This window comes from Plecotus auritus (genome assembly GCF_963455305.1).
Source record: "Plecotus auritus genome assembly, chromosome: 8".
Taxonomy (NCBI): Eukaryota; Metazoa; Chordata; class Mammalia; order Chiroptera; family Vespertilionidae; genus Plecotus; species Plecotus auritus.
The window spans coordinates 104,224,751-104,239,963 of NC_137782.1; the positions used below are offsets into that span (position 1 = coordinate 104,224,751).

The 15,213-nt window shown below is 46.1% G+C and overlaps 1 protein-coding gene across 3 annotated transcripts in view; it reads left to right on the forward strand.

The window, feature by feature from the left end:
• The window catches only part of TMEM182 (transmembrane protein 182), an 80,004-nt gene that overhangs the window by 46,544 nt on the left and 18,247 nt on the right, over nucleotides 1-15,213 (forward strand). For 2 of the 3 annotated variants that reach the window (XM_080684250.1, XM_080684251.1), the window contains one exon: nucleotides 6,531-6,668. In XM_080684250.1, coding sequence (XP_080540376.1) covers nucleotides 6,531-6,668 — 138 coding nt within the window. Of the gene's footprint in view, nucleotides 1-6,530; nucleotides 6,669-11,361; nucleotides 11,545-15,213 lie in introns of all 3 variants that reach the window. The other variant, XM_080684249.1, reaches the window with a different exon arrangement.

Consider the following 15,213-nt stretch of genomic DNA (forward strand, 5'->3'; position numbering starts at 1 on the left):
GATACAGCACAGCTGTGAGGCAGTCCTGGGGCCAGGCCCTCTCCTTCTAGACAGCTCTGCTCTGCCGAGGCATCTTAGTGTTTCAGCTCAGCCAAGGAATCACACTCTTCAGTCGTAAGTGAAAAGGGAAAGTGTACTCCTAAAGCCAGAGGGGAGGTGGTTTATATGGACTGAAGTCCTTGCCCTTGGTCTCTGATTGGTCTGTCCTCATGCAAATGAGGACTCCAAATCCTCAAGTTTGATTGGTCCAAAAGGCACTGTGGGTCAGAATAGAACGACTCTGATTGGCCAGGGTTGTGCAACTATGATTGGATGGGGGAAGACTCAATCCTATTGGTTGAAATAGGATTCTAGGAAACCTTTATAAGGGCTGGCTCAGCTGACAGAAACACAGGGCAGGCAGGTAGTTCAGTGTTGGGGAGCACAGGAGACTTGGTTGGAAAGTTTGTAAGGAGGACATTCTGAGAAAAGGGATGTGCCAAAGGTGGGTCCCCTAATTATTTCTTGACCTTTCCAAACACTTGCAGACCCCTGGGTGTTTACTGGAATCCTTATGCTTAATCTTTGGGTGTCCTTGCTTAAAGGACACTGCAAACACATATGTCCTCCCAATATTACGTACCCTACTGATTGTATCTAAAAGATAAACTTTATCTCAAAGTGCTGTTACAATAAAAGCCTAACGAGTCAGGTGATAGAGGCTATCAGGTTCCTTTAGCCAGGTAGTCCCTTAGCTCTCTCTTTCACAGCAAATGTTGTATCAGAGTAATCCATTCATCCATCGCTCAGGGTCTGCTGGTCAGCCCAGGAAGTTCAACACAGGCTTTTCCATGAAGTGCATCTTGCCTGAGAGGCCTCTGTGCAGAAATGGCTGCTAGGCTCCGTTTTCTAAAATTTGAGCCCAGTTAGCTACCAGCAGCTCTTCCTGGTAGGTGCCTTTTTTTTCTCTGTGTTTACACACTTGACCAAGGAACACTTTGTTAAGTCAAGTCACCACCACTTTATCTAGAATCAACAGAATTTCATTTCTTTGGAAATAGCCATTAATTCTTGCCTTTCACAGATTCAAATGAGACTTTCTTTTGATTGATCCAAATTGTGATGATATAGAGTACATGTAAACCCACTTACATTATAAATCTTGCTTCATGTTCTAATAGGAACTAATAGAAATTCAGTATTGCTCAAGTTAAGCATTGACTTGTATTTAATAGCACAGATGGATTTTAGAGATATTTTCACTTGGCACAGTCCAAACTTTCAGGGAAAGCTTTTTTGTTTTAATGGCTCATATAACGAACAAGGAAACAGACTAAGGTTCTCTGAGACACATTTAAGACCTAGGAGATTTAAAAATATAAACCACAAAAACATCCTAACCAAACAAAAACATCCTTCCCACCAAAATTTTACAGTTCTATATATTAGTACTGAAAGCTTGTTCCCATTCCAGATGCATGAGATTAGTAGATAGATTTCTTTAAGTGCCAACTGCAGATATGTAATAATAACAGAAAACATATTTGAAGTCTTACTGCATGCTACTTTTTATATATTTCCTCAATCCTTACTATAAACTTAGGTGAAGAATATTGTTTTCTATATTAGAAAACTGATGTCCATCAAAGTAAAAATTAGTAAGGGGAGAGGCTCCAATCTATATATATATAAAAGGCTAAGTGACCGTCACATCTGAAACAACTGAACGGACGACCGAACAGGCTGTGTGGAGTGACCAGGCCTGTGTGGGACAACCAGGCTGGCAGAGGGGGGCAGTGAGGAGTGACCAGGCTGGTGGGGGGGAAGTTGGGGGCGACCACACTGGCAGGGGGGGGAAGTAAGGGGGACCAGGCCAGCGGGTGGGGACAGTTGGGGGCAACCAGGCTGGCAGGGGTGGCATTAAGGGGTGACCATGCCGGCAGGGGGGGCAGTTAGGGGTGGCCAGGCCAGTGGGGGGCAGTTGGGGGTGACTACACTGGCAGGGGGGGCAGTTGGAGGTGACCAGGCCAACAGGGGGGGCAGTTAGGGGCGATCAGGTGGGCAGGCAGGTGAGCAGTTAGGAGCCAGTGGTTCCAGATTGTGATAGGGATGTCCAACTGCTGGTTTAGGCCCAATCCTGGCAGTTGGACACCCCCCAAGGGGTCCCAGATTGGAGAGGGTGCAGGCTGGGCTGAGGGGACCCCCCATGCACGAATTTCGTGCACTGTGCCTCTAGTCTATAATAATAAAAGCTAATTAGACTGGAGGTCCTTTCAGATGTCCTTCCAGAAAAAGCCTGGGCTGTGAGGGAAGCCCGGGTCCCGGGTGCCGGAGGGAAGCTGGTGCCGGCATCTGGGGGAAGGAAGGCCTTTCTTGCACAAAGTTTATGAATTGGGCCTCTAGTATCATATAATTCTCTTCATGTTGAAGGCCTCAGTTTTACTTCACCCAGTGAAAGGACTCTACCCAATTCCACATGACGATTCTTCATTATAATTGAACATTGTAATTCTGGAATCAAAGTGTGCCACATATGCAAACTAGCTGATATCATTAGCTAAGAAACAGGACCTTCCAAGACATTTTGAAATAGTCTTGAAGTTGAGCAACTTTGAAAGCTGAAGCACAGGCAGGAAAGAAAAGCACACTGTCGGTGACCGCAGTAAGGAATCTCACTTGAAAGCTATTTCTGTGTCTCCAGACAGCCAGATCCCCTTTTCCCTTAAACACAAATCCGTTGCTCCTGCCTTTTCCAGGGAACTCAGAATGAAAAGCCAGGCTATTTTGTTAGAGCAAATGAAAGGACAGGAGCTAGCGTTGTCAGCAGTGACAGCAGCTCTGGGGAACATTTTTTTTTTAAAATATATTTTATTGATATTTCACAGAGAGGAAGGGAGAGGGATAGAGAGCTAGAAACATCGATGAGAGAGAAACATCGATCAGCCGCCTCCTGCACACCTCCCACTGAGGATGTGCCCGCAACCAAGGTACATGCCCTTGACCGGAATCGAACCCGGGACCTTTCAGTCCGCAAGCCGACGCTCTATCCACTGAGCCAAACCGGTTTCGGCACTGGGGAACATTTATCCCTCTTTCTGCCTGGCTCTGTCTCAGTCTCCTTCTCCAGGTGTTTCCTCTCTTTCTTAGTCTCTCTGTAGAGAGGTGTCCTGCTTTTTCTGTCTTTTCTGTAGCCTGATTCATAATTCCTCCCTCCTGCTTGCATGAGACCTTGGCTTCATGGTTCATTTGGACCTGGTTAGTTCAAGGTTACATACATGTATAAATGGCAAACACTATATTACTCTGATTCCAAACCTATATTTCTTTCCTGTGTTATGCTGACAGTGTATTTTTACATTTCAACAGTCAATATATTTTAAATAAATTAAGATGAGGAAAATAGTGTTCTATATTTATGCAGGTATTCATCTTTTCTGTTATCACTTACTTCATTCTGGAAGTTTCAAGTAAACTCTGGTGCCATTACCCTTCAGCCTAAAGAAATTCCTTTCACACATCTTTGGAGAGCAGGTCTGCTGAGATAAATCCCATTTTCCTACTTGAGAAATGACTTTCTTTCACTCTCATCACTCAAAGGTGTTTTTACTAGAAGCAGACTTTTAGGTTGATAGGTCTTTTCTTCTGGCATCTTAAAGATGTCTTCTGGCAGCCACCTTTTCTCATGGGAAACTTTCAGTCCTTGAGACTGTTGGTCTATACATTTAATATTGGCATCTCCACCTCACCCACAGTCTGGCTGCTTTCAAGACTTTTTCTTTGTCCATGGTTTTCAGTAATTTTCTGATGTGTCTGGGCTGAGTTTTTGAATTTATCCTCTTTGGAATTTGTTGCATTTCTTGAACCTGTAAATTTATTTTTCACTGAATTTGGAAAGTTTTAGGGATTCTTTTTTTTTTTTTTTAATATTCTTTTTGCACTGACATTTTTTGCCTCTGCTTTAGGGACTCCATGACACAGATATGAGATCATTTGATGTGGTCCCACAATTCTCTGAGACTCTATCTAATCATTTTTGTTTTCAATCTCTTTTATTTCTGTTGTTCAGATTGGATAATTTCTATTGCTCATTCTTCAAGTTCACCTGCTCTTTCCTCTCTCATCTCCATTCAGCCATTGAGCTTGCATAATGGATATTTAATTACAGATATTGTATTTTTCAATTCTAAAATTCAATTTAGTTCTTTTTCATAGACTCTATTTATCTGCTAAGAATTTCTACCTTTTTGTTCATTTCAAAAGTGTTCACTTTAGTTTATAGAAAGTGGTTCTAATAGCTATTTTAAAGTTTGTCCACTAATTCACACATCTGAAACTTTGGATTGGCATCTGCTGATTGCTTCTTCCTTTGAGGATTGGTCAGATTTTCATGGTTGTTAGCATATAAAGTAATTTTGGATTGTATCTTGGACTTTTTGAAGATTACATTGTCAGACTAGGCATACTGTTAAAATTCTCTGGCAAATATTGATTAGTTGTTTGAATAGGCAATTGACCTGCATGGTCTGCTCATTTCTTCTATGATTCTAGTTTCAATGTCAATTCAATTTTCAGTTATTTTTATGCTATATAGGTCAGGGGGACATGCACCCCTCCGGGCCAGCTCTGGTACTTGGGTGACTTTATCACCCAAGAACTATAATTCAGTTCTTAAAGTTTTATTATACTTCTTTGGGCATTTTTCTACATATGGGTAACTTGAGGTGTGACCTCATTACTTGAGTAGGTTCAAACACAGACATAGAGATTCTCGTCTCAGTTCTCGTATGTCTGTGGGATTTTCCCCACATCTTCTGGCTTCTAGGACTCTCTTGCCCAGTTTTTTTTTATGAGAAAGTCTGGGCTCTTTCAGAGTTTTGGCCTCCTTTGCTGTGGCACAGTTTCATGTAGTTACACCACAGTGCAAAGCAGGAGGAGAAAGAGAAAACACACACCACAATCCCCCCACTTTTTGCACAATAGATGTGAAATTCTTCCATCTGGAGGACTGAATCATCATTTGGGATCATAAATGTCCACAACTCTACTGGGGAAGCAGTGCAGATTTAATTTTGAGGCAGAACTGAGAGAACACAAGGAGATAAGTAGACATGGGCATTGTCCCTATACTTTGGCTTGTAGGGCCCCTTCCTTCTGCTTCTATAGGCAGAATGAAAACTTAACTAGGGTATTTTTTTTTCTGTTTGCACCTTTTACAAATTTCCCAACTTAGCTCACCTTCAGGCCAAGTTCAGAAGGAGAAAAAAAGGAAAAATTCGGGAGAGTCTTTACAGCTGAGTTCACCTCAGCTACAGATTCGAGTTCCTTCCTTAATCCACTTGACATTGTTTGCTTTCTGGAGTCCTCAGCTAGGTCTTTGCCATGATTGTCCAGTTTTAGTGTGACCAGGGGATGGGCAGAATGGGCTCCTCTCATTAATGTTTTTACCTTTCACACCTGCCACGGAACCTGCCATGTGATATGATGAGGCACATAAAGTGAATGAAAATCAACAGCATTGGTTTTTAGGTAAATTCCACTTGTTATTCCTGCCTTCAAGACTGAGTTATTCACACAAAACCCCAGCTTTCTTTTCCCATTTAGCTGTATGACTCTTCAAATTCCTATCTTCCCATGCATTTTTCTTTAAGATTCCAGTTGATTGACATATGTTTTTCTTTGCCAGGTGGGCTTGTTGAGAAAAAACATTCTTTGCTTCATTCAACATTTTTATGTTTGCATAAAAATTATAATTTTAATATGATTCACAGAGCCTTCCTGTGTTTACACCAAAAGGAATTTATTTTTGTGTTTTAGCCTTTGGGAAATGATACATTTGTTTAATAGATTGGTAATTATTCCATTCACAATTGATCATCATTAGTATTCCTCTTTATTTGATTACTATGAACATATCACCAAAACCACAATCTATTTTCTACCAGCTGTATCCATTAATTCAACCTTGCTGGTCCTTAAATAAAAGATCACTATAACTTCTCATTTTGAACCTTTTTAAGAACAAAGTTGATAGAAAGAATAAATCTTAGATATATCTAATTTAAAATCTCAATCTGTTTACAAAAGTTTTCTTTTTGACTTTGCTTATTGTTTTTGTTATAAAAATTATCTTAGCAAGAAGTAACTGGCAGTGTTTATACATGTGAATTCCTTTCATGACTTTTGTACATTTGGTCTGAAGCATCTTTAGGTGACCCAATGGGTACTCACTCAAGAGAACTCTTTTAGAGCTTTAGGTGTTCCACTTCTAAAGCGGAACATCCGGTCAGGAAACTGAGCTCCCAAAGTCTACTAAGCATGTGGGTGGTGCACACCCTGAGCATGAGTTGAGTGAAGGCTGACTTCCCTGAGTCAAAAGTCACCTGGTGAGGTTTCCACTTAAAGAGAAGCCAGGACCCACAGCTGGGTCCCACCTGGCAGTGCTGTGGCAGCAATTAGAAAAATGAAGAGGCAAGAAACTCACCGCGTCACAATCTGTTGTGTTCACAGTCTAAGTGTGTTTTTCTTTTCTCTTTTTCTCCTGGGATCTTCAGTTTACCGTGGTTTCTGGGCTGTCCTCATGCTCCTGGGGGTAGTCGCTGTCGTGACCGCGAGTTTCCTGATCATCTGTGCAGCCCCCTTCACCAGCCACATTCTCTATAAGGTCGGCGGGAGCTCATATATTGCTGCAGGTATGTAAGTGCTACGGGCATGCTTTATAGCCCTGGGTCTTCTCTGTATTATATATTTGCCATTTATAGTTTCAGGTATCAGGCCTCCAGCAGTAGGAATACAATTATATTCATGTGTAATCTTTCTAAGTGCTACCTGTGCCTCAGACACCTTTCTAGGGACTTGGCATTTTCCATGTGCTAACACACCCAATCAGCACGACAGTCTTGGCTCATTGTGTCTACATTATATGAAAGAGGACAGATGAGGGAAATCTGTGCTCTGAGAGCCTTTGAACATATTTACCCTATTAATTTCCTGTCTCTGTAACCTCAGGACACAGATGAAGTCCTCTGTGTGCTCTGACAAGGGCAGCCGCATGATGATGCTCTCATGCCCAGTCGCCCATAGGAGAAAAGCATCGCCTACAATGTCCGCACTCGGTTTTCTCAGTGTGATTTGTATGCGTTGTCTAAACAATCCTCCTCATTGTAAAACCTACAGGTATTTTAGTCAGCTTCCCAACTAGTCTTTCTAATTCCTACTGAAATGATCACAGTACAAACAAAAAATAACTGAATAGGCAAGTCTTGTGAATTTTAAGCCCTTTTCATTTAATTAGGAAGTAAAAGCCAGAACACTAACTTGAAAACATGAGCTCAAGGTTGTTTGTAAAGATGACAATTCTAGAAAATTAGACCAATGTCAGTGTGACTTAGACTGAGCTTTATGTGAGTACACTATACTGTCACATTAGACCAGAGGACAGAGTGTTTCTACAAGAGAAGGTAGTGGCAGCGAAGGGAAGGAGTGGGATGGAGAGCTTTGTCGTCTTTATTTATCATCATGGCAAAGACAGTGCAGGAACCTGGCCATGATTTAATCAATGGACAGTCATCAAATAGTTTCTTTAAGCACTCATTTTACATAATACTGTGCTTAATTCTGCAGAGGGGATACACGGAATGGTCAGATATGGTTCCTCTGCTCCAGGAGCTCAAAAATAAACTCTCTGAGATCAAGAGCCTGTTTAAATAATTTCATTTCAACTATGTTCTTCACTCGTCTTCAAGGGCCTGCATCAAGGGCCCAGGTTTACCCATTTACACTAAGATATAATTAAGATACAATTCACATATTATAAAATTTACCATTTTAAAGTGTTTCAATACAGTTACAGAGTAGTTCAAATATATCAGAATCTGATTCTGCGATATTTTTATTAGCACACAAAGAAACCTCATCCTCTCCTCTACTCCCCCCAACCCCCAAGGACCACTAATCAACTTTCTGTCTCTATAGGTTTGCCTTTTCTGGACATTTCATATAAGTGGAGTCACAATACGTGGTCTTTTGTATCTGGCATGTCGTTTCCCTGTTTTAATTCATAATTCCTTAAGACCAAGCTCCTTATGACTTGGGATCTTCTTTACCACATTTTTTTCTCTTCCAACCACATTCTACCCTCATTTCATTCAAAGGTTTAGTTAAGGTACATGTTCCTTGGTCTTCCCAGAAATAACAGCTCTCTGCTAAAATTTGTTTCTTCTCATTCCTTGATTTTCTTTTTGAATCTTTGTCAATAAAGGTAATGTGTAATAGAAGTAGTTAATACTAACACATGGGCAGCACAATTTATTTACTTATTTATTTTTTAAAAAAATATTTTTATTGATTTCAGAGAGGAAGGAAAGGGAGAGAGAGATGGAAACATCAATGATGAGAGAGAATCATTGATCAGCTGCCTCCTGTACGCCCCCTACTGGGGATTGAACCCATAACCCGGGCATGTGCCCTTGACTGGAAACAAACCCAGGACTCTTCAGTCTGCAGGCTGATGCTTTATCCACTAAGCCAAACCAACTAGGGCAGCACAATTGATTTAAACACAGTAATGTTCTGGTCTTGAGTCTGGTCTTAGGGAATTGTGTGTGTGTTTATGTTTAGTGCTTTTGAAAAAATTTAGCCATTTGATAATTGTTGTGAAAAAGTAGTATATCCAACTAGACTTTTCAGGGTGATCACTTCGTAAGGTATATAACTGTGGAATCACTATGTTGTACACCTGACACTAATATAATATTGTATACCAACTAGACTTTAATACAATTTTTTAAAAAAGAATTGCAGTTGTCCAAGAACCCTGCAGAGGCATTTGATGTGTATTTATGTGCCTGTGACAAGTGTATTTTTGTTTTCAGTGAATCTTTAGTTGCATGTGGGTATGGGGCTGAGATCCTCCCTGCTCAGGTCTTCATGGAAAGACCCTGGAGTCCAGAGGTGTTCTGGGAGCCCATTCTGCAAGCCACTGAACTACAATTATGAGGGCACTTCCTTTAAGAATTTAATTTCCTTCCTGGCCCAATTCCTTATTGTTTATGTAGGACTGCTGGTTTCCCAAGAACAGAGGGAGGCATTCTGTTGGATGAGGTACAATAGTACTGTTCATCTTAGCAGTTCAGACAGGAAAATGGTGTGCTCGGGAGTAACTAAAGTTTACTTTCTGGTTGCAATTTCCATCATGAAACACAAACTTTTAAAGCAGCTGCGGGCCAGTAAATCATCCTTAAACGTGCGTAATTACTGATGGAAGAATTTTTAAAATATTTCAATTCTCTGTTATTACCATTCCCAGATAATATGAAAGTCAACTTATTTTTTTTCAAAGTTGAAGATGGAAATTTACATGCTATGTTATACAAAGATGAAGAAAATATGAAATAATCACTAGGATTGTTGCTCAGTCAATTTTTTTCTGTACCACATTTAATACCTAATCATGCATATAGTCATTTACTGAGTTAAATTGAATTTATAATGTTTTCCTTGGTCAGATTTTATATATATATATATATTTTAAATTTTTTTAAAATATATTTTATTGATTTTTTACAGAGAGGAAGGGAGAGGGATAGAGAGTTAGAAACATCGATGAGAGAGAAACATCGATCAGCTGCCTCTTGCACACCCCCCACTGGGGATGTGCCCACAACCAAGGTACATGCCCTTGACCAGAATCGAACCCGGGACCCTTCAGTTCGCAGGCCGACGCTCCATCCACTGAGCCAAACCGGTTTTGGCGAGATTTTATATTTTATAAATGAAGAGGTTTCATTCCATGCAGCTAGTATTCCAAAATCTCTTTAGTTTTAGGCTTTGCTTTGTCATTCCCGGTCTAGGCGAGTCTCCCAGGCTGGTGTCACCCGCTGTCCTCGGACAGGCAGTGAGGAACAGGTGCAGCTTGGAACGGGTTTCTGTGGCTGCCTTGTCAATGCCACAAACAGGATTGGACATGCTCTTTATTTGGACAGATGGCCTCAGGACAGGGCAGAACCAGCTTGCAGATGGCACTGCTGGGCGTGCACACACAGGATGGCTCTTTGACATCAGCAAGAAGGTTGTGGGGGGCATCCCATGTGTGGCTGGACATGATGCTACAGCAGCTGGTGTGAGGGGTGGGTCCATGGTATTCCTCTTGCTCTGCAAACAGGCTCAGAGCAAGGATTCGAGGGCGTGGCTGCCACTCCCTGCACTGGGCAGATGCCCCCCTCGGGCAGGCAGGCCAGGCCTATGTTCCCAGGGAGTTCCGTCTGACTGTGTGCATGGAATTGTCAGGGCATTCTTGAAGCCAAGTCTCTATTTCTGTCAGTCTCACTCCCCTCTCCCCCCCCCCCCCCACAATGCTTAAACAATTACAATTGGTGATATTTTTTTTTTGCATTTTAAAGTTTTTTTAAAGTTTTTTAAAATTCCCTAATACATCATCTATATATTATATTGTGTGTTCACCACCCCAAGTCAAGTCTCCTTCCATCTGGATTCAGCCCCTTTTACCCTGACATTGGCTTCCATGTGGACTTCTGGAGAACTCTTACATACAAAGGGGCGATCTTGTCTTCTCCTGACCCTGTGATCCTGGAGGCAATAGGAAAGATGCAGAAAGCGGAGAATGAGTAGATCCCCAACCCCACCATGGGACAGGCCACACACTGCATTACAAAGATTAGTTTGAGGAGAACATGACTATAGAGCTGAATATTTCTAATGCCCATGCAAAGAGACATCTATGTAGGAACTGGTGTTCATCAGTAAGACTTCTAAGTGAACAAGAGGGGATGACGACATGGTCTGGATACTTGGGACGCTGGCATGGATGTAAGCCAGGACACTAGAAATGTTATTGACCAGCGTCATATCGGGGTACACCTGCAATCCACGCCTGAAATCACCTCTTCCCGAATACCCAATGGGATCAAGTTCTGCTGAAGGAGAAGCCGGTACTTCCTAAATCCCTGTTGGTGAGGCTGCACAGGCATCTTGTGAGTCAGGGGGTACAGCAGCCCCTATTCTAGGCCCAGGATGCGTTGTAGGGAGGAACGGCCTTCGCGGGTGACATCAGACCCTTGAAGGTGGTGGAGCAAAAGCGGGCCTGGCCGCTGCCCCGCCTGCTTTTCCTCCCAGACAGCTGCTCCTGGGTCGCTGGTCACAGAGGTGGGAGCGAGGAGGGTGACCGGGCGCAGTGCTCTGCCTGGGACAGAAACGCACCCTCCTGTGGCCACTCTGCCCCGTGGAGGACATGCTCTGTGAAGGCAGGGTGAACCCCGTGAAAAGTAGTGTGCGCTCTGAAGGGAATGCGGCATGCTCCTATCTGCAGGTGGGACTGCCTCAGAAGTAAATCCAATTTGCTGTTTGTTCTTCTTTTTCTTTCAAAAGACCCAGGAACTGGTAGCAGCTCCTCAGTAAAACACTTTCACTGCGTGAGGCAAGAGAGAGGTGATGTGTGCATACACGGCCCCCGCCTCAGAGAAAGGCTCTCAGAAGCCCAGGGCCCTGCATCCCAGGTTCCCTGTCCTTTGGCCCAGACAGCACGCCTCAGAGGCACCGGTCCTCCTCCAGGTAAGGCAGCACCTGGCTGCTGGTGCCTGGACGTGGGGACGCCTGAGAGCAGGAAGGGCGAGGAGAGACCTGCGGAGGCTGAGGCCTGGGCAGCGCTCCCACCTGAAAGCGCCTCCCAGCACCTGCCCCCTGCCGTCTCCCTCTCAGTGAGATGGCCATACACGGGCTCCCCGCACCTGCCATCTCTCTCTCAGTGAGATGGCCATACACAGGCTCCCCGCACCTGCTGTCTCCTCTCTCATTGAGATGGCCATACGCGGGCTCCCCACACCTGCCCCCTGCTGTCTCCTCTCCCAGTGAGATGGCCATACACGGGCTCCCCACACCTGCCCCCTGCTGTCTCCTCTCCCAGTGAGATGGCCATACACGGGCTCCCACACCTGGCCCCTGCTGTCTCCTCTCCCACCCAGTGAGATGGCCATACACGGGCTCCCCACACCTGGCCCCTGCTGTCTCCTCTCTCAGTGAGATGGCCATACACGGGCTCCCCACACCTGCCCCACTGCTGTCTCCTCTCCCACCCAGTGAGATGGCCATACACGGGCTTCCCACACCTGGCCCCTGCTGTCTCCTCTCCCAGTGAGATGGCCATACACGGGCTCCCCACACCTGCCCCCTGCTGTCTCCTCTCCCAGTGAGATGGCCATACACGGGCTCCCCACACCTGCCCCCTGCTGTCTCCTCTCCCAGTGAGATGGCCATACGCGGGCTCCCCACACCTGCCCCCTGCTGTCTCCTCTCCCAGTGAGATGGCCATACACGGGCTCCCCACACCTGGCCCCTGCCGTCTCCTCTCCCAGTGAGATGGCCATACACGGGCTCCCACACCTGCCCCCTGCTGTCTCCTCTCTCAGAGATGGCCATACACGGGCTCCCCACACCTGCCCCACTGCTGTCTCCTCTCCCAGTGAGATGGCCATACACGGGCTCCCACACCTGGCCCCTGCCGTCTCCCTCTCAGTGAGATGGCCATACACGGGCTCCCCGCACCTGCCGTCTCTCTCTCAGTGAGATGGCCATACACGGGCTCCCCGCACCTGCTGTCTCCTCTCTCATTGAGATGGCCATACACGGGCTCCCCACACCTGCCCCCTGCTGTCTCCTCTCCCAGTGAGATGGCCATACACGGGCTCCCCACACCTGCCCCCTGCTGTCTCCTCTCCCAGTGAGATGGCCATACACGGGCTCCCACACCTGCCCCCTGCTGTCTCCTCTCCCAGTGAGATGGCCATACACGGGCTCCCCACACCTGCCCCCTGCTGTCTCCTCTCTCAGTGAGATGGCCATACACGGGCTCCCCACACCTGCCCCCCTGCTGTCTCCTCTCCCAGTGAGATGGCCATACACGGGCTCCCACACCTGGCCCCTGCCGTCTCCCTCTCAGTGAGATGGCCATACACGGGCTCCCCGCACCTGCCGTCTCTCTCTCAGTGAGATGGCCATACACGGGCTCCCCGCACCTGCCGTCTCTCTCTCAGTGAGATGGCCATACACGGGCTCCCCGCACCTGCTGTCTCCTCTCTCATTGAGATGGCCATACGCGGGCTCCCCACACCTGCCCCCTGCTGTCTCCTCTCCCAGTGAGATGGCCATACACGGGCTCCCCACACCTGCCCCCTGCTGTCTCCTCTCCCAGTGAGATGGCCATACAGGGGCTCCCACACCTGCCCCCTGCTGTCTCCTCTCCCAGTGAGATGGCCATACACGGGCTCCCACACCTGCCCCCCTGCTGTCTCCTCTCCCAGTGAGATGGCCATGCACGGGCTCCCTGCCTCAGCCCAGGGGCAGGAGTGAGGACAACAGGCCTGAGGCCAGGGGTTCTGGCCAGGATGTGTGCGGGAAGTTTTCCTGAGAAATCCCGAGCATGGCTTCCCAACAGGAACAGAATATTCGCCAGCGCCTAGGGCTGGCCGTTGTATTCGCAGCTCTGGCTCCTTGGAGGAGCAGGTGGGAAGAAAAGGTGATGAATAAGCGCCATGGGTGCTTATATATCAGCAGATGCACTTCTCGCAGTAGAATCTCCCACGGCGTGGCCTGTCGAGGGGCGGGGCGGGGGTCGTGCTGCTGGGTCACAGGCGTGGCACCCGCCCCCCCGCCCCGGGCCGCCCACCCCCACACACGGCCCGCACCCATGCGCCCAGAGCTGGCCTCTCTTGGGATGGGAACTGGCCTGCTTTGCCAGCACTCCATGCCCCCATCTGCCACACTTAGGCATTTGTTCTGGAAAATTATTGTTTTGGACACTGTTCTATCATAACGTGGGCAGGCCTTCCTTCAGATTTTCATGGGGAATTTTAATGTCCTTCACCTGACATTTTACATAAATGTCAAGTGCAGAATAAGTCACCCTTGGTTCATATTAAAGAGGAAGAAGATGTGAAGGGTTGTTATTCACAGGAATATTTTATTTTAAAACATATTTTATTGATACAGAGAGGAAGGGAGAGGGATAGAGAGTTAGAAACATCGACTGGAATTGAACCTGGGACCTTTCAGTCCGTGGGCCAATGCTCTATCCATTGAACCAAACCGGTTAGGGCTTCACAGAAATATTTTAAAGCCTTATTACTTTTCTTAATCAAATGCATCCTTGCAAGTTTACTTTTCCTCACAAGGCTCTGTTGGAATGTGCGTAACAGATTGGTGGATGCAGACTCATCCTGACCGGGCTCCCATGGGGTGCCCATGGCGAGGTCCAGCACTAAGGGAGGCGGAGGTTGGGGCAAGGCTGCAGAAGGGACGGTCAAGCGCAGGTCTTGGAGTCTTAGCATCTTAGCCCCGATGAAGGCTTTGGCAGGGAAGGCGGCCACGAGGAAGAGGAGCAGGTTTCCCCTCGGCTCCCTGGGGCAGGTCAGTGGCCCTGGGAGGTGCCCTGGTTAGTGTCCAGCTCCTGCCCTGGGAGTCTGGCATCAGCTCAGGAAAGGCCTTGGGGAAACTTTTCTGGAAAAAGGTGAGCTTCCAACTTGAATAAGTGTTCCCTACCCCCTTTAAACATGTGTCTGCGCCATTCTCCAGAAAGCCGGAGTGGCAGGCCTGGCAAATGAATGCCTTTCCTTTCATGCCATGTTATTATGGGGCATAATGAATGTCACTCCGAAAGGCAGTCTCAGAGGTGTTGGGTGAGAGGGTCTGCCTGGTTATAAATAGGACCTCTGGTTTGGGATTAGGATTGTCACAGTGAAAAGGCAGAATGAGTGTCCACTTGCTCCTTTTTCCTTTTCCAAAGTATGTGTATCATTAACATCTATTTACTCAGTACTGTAAGGGATTTCATTTCTTTGTAAATATTCTTTTCCATTCCATACCCTTCCCCCAAATAGTCACTTTGCTCAAACAAACAAACAAACAAAAAAACTATTAGTGAGTGGCTAAAGCATGTTGGTTTCTTTACGAAATTTTGTTATGATTTTCTGAGGACGTTTTTTCTTTACACTTTCTCATGTAGAAAGAGAAATGCATAGGAACAGATCCATCTGCATGATCAGGTCGACATGTGCCGATCCTGGGAGGGATGGCGACGGCCCATACAGGGCTGTTGGGGAGGGCAGGAGGTTTGCTTCACTGGACACTTGAAACAGAATGTCCTTCATACAAATACACACAAGTCTGGATTCACCTGATGTTATTTCCCCACTGTTCCGTAATGGGCCTGTGAGGGGCCTGGTGCCC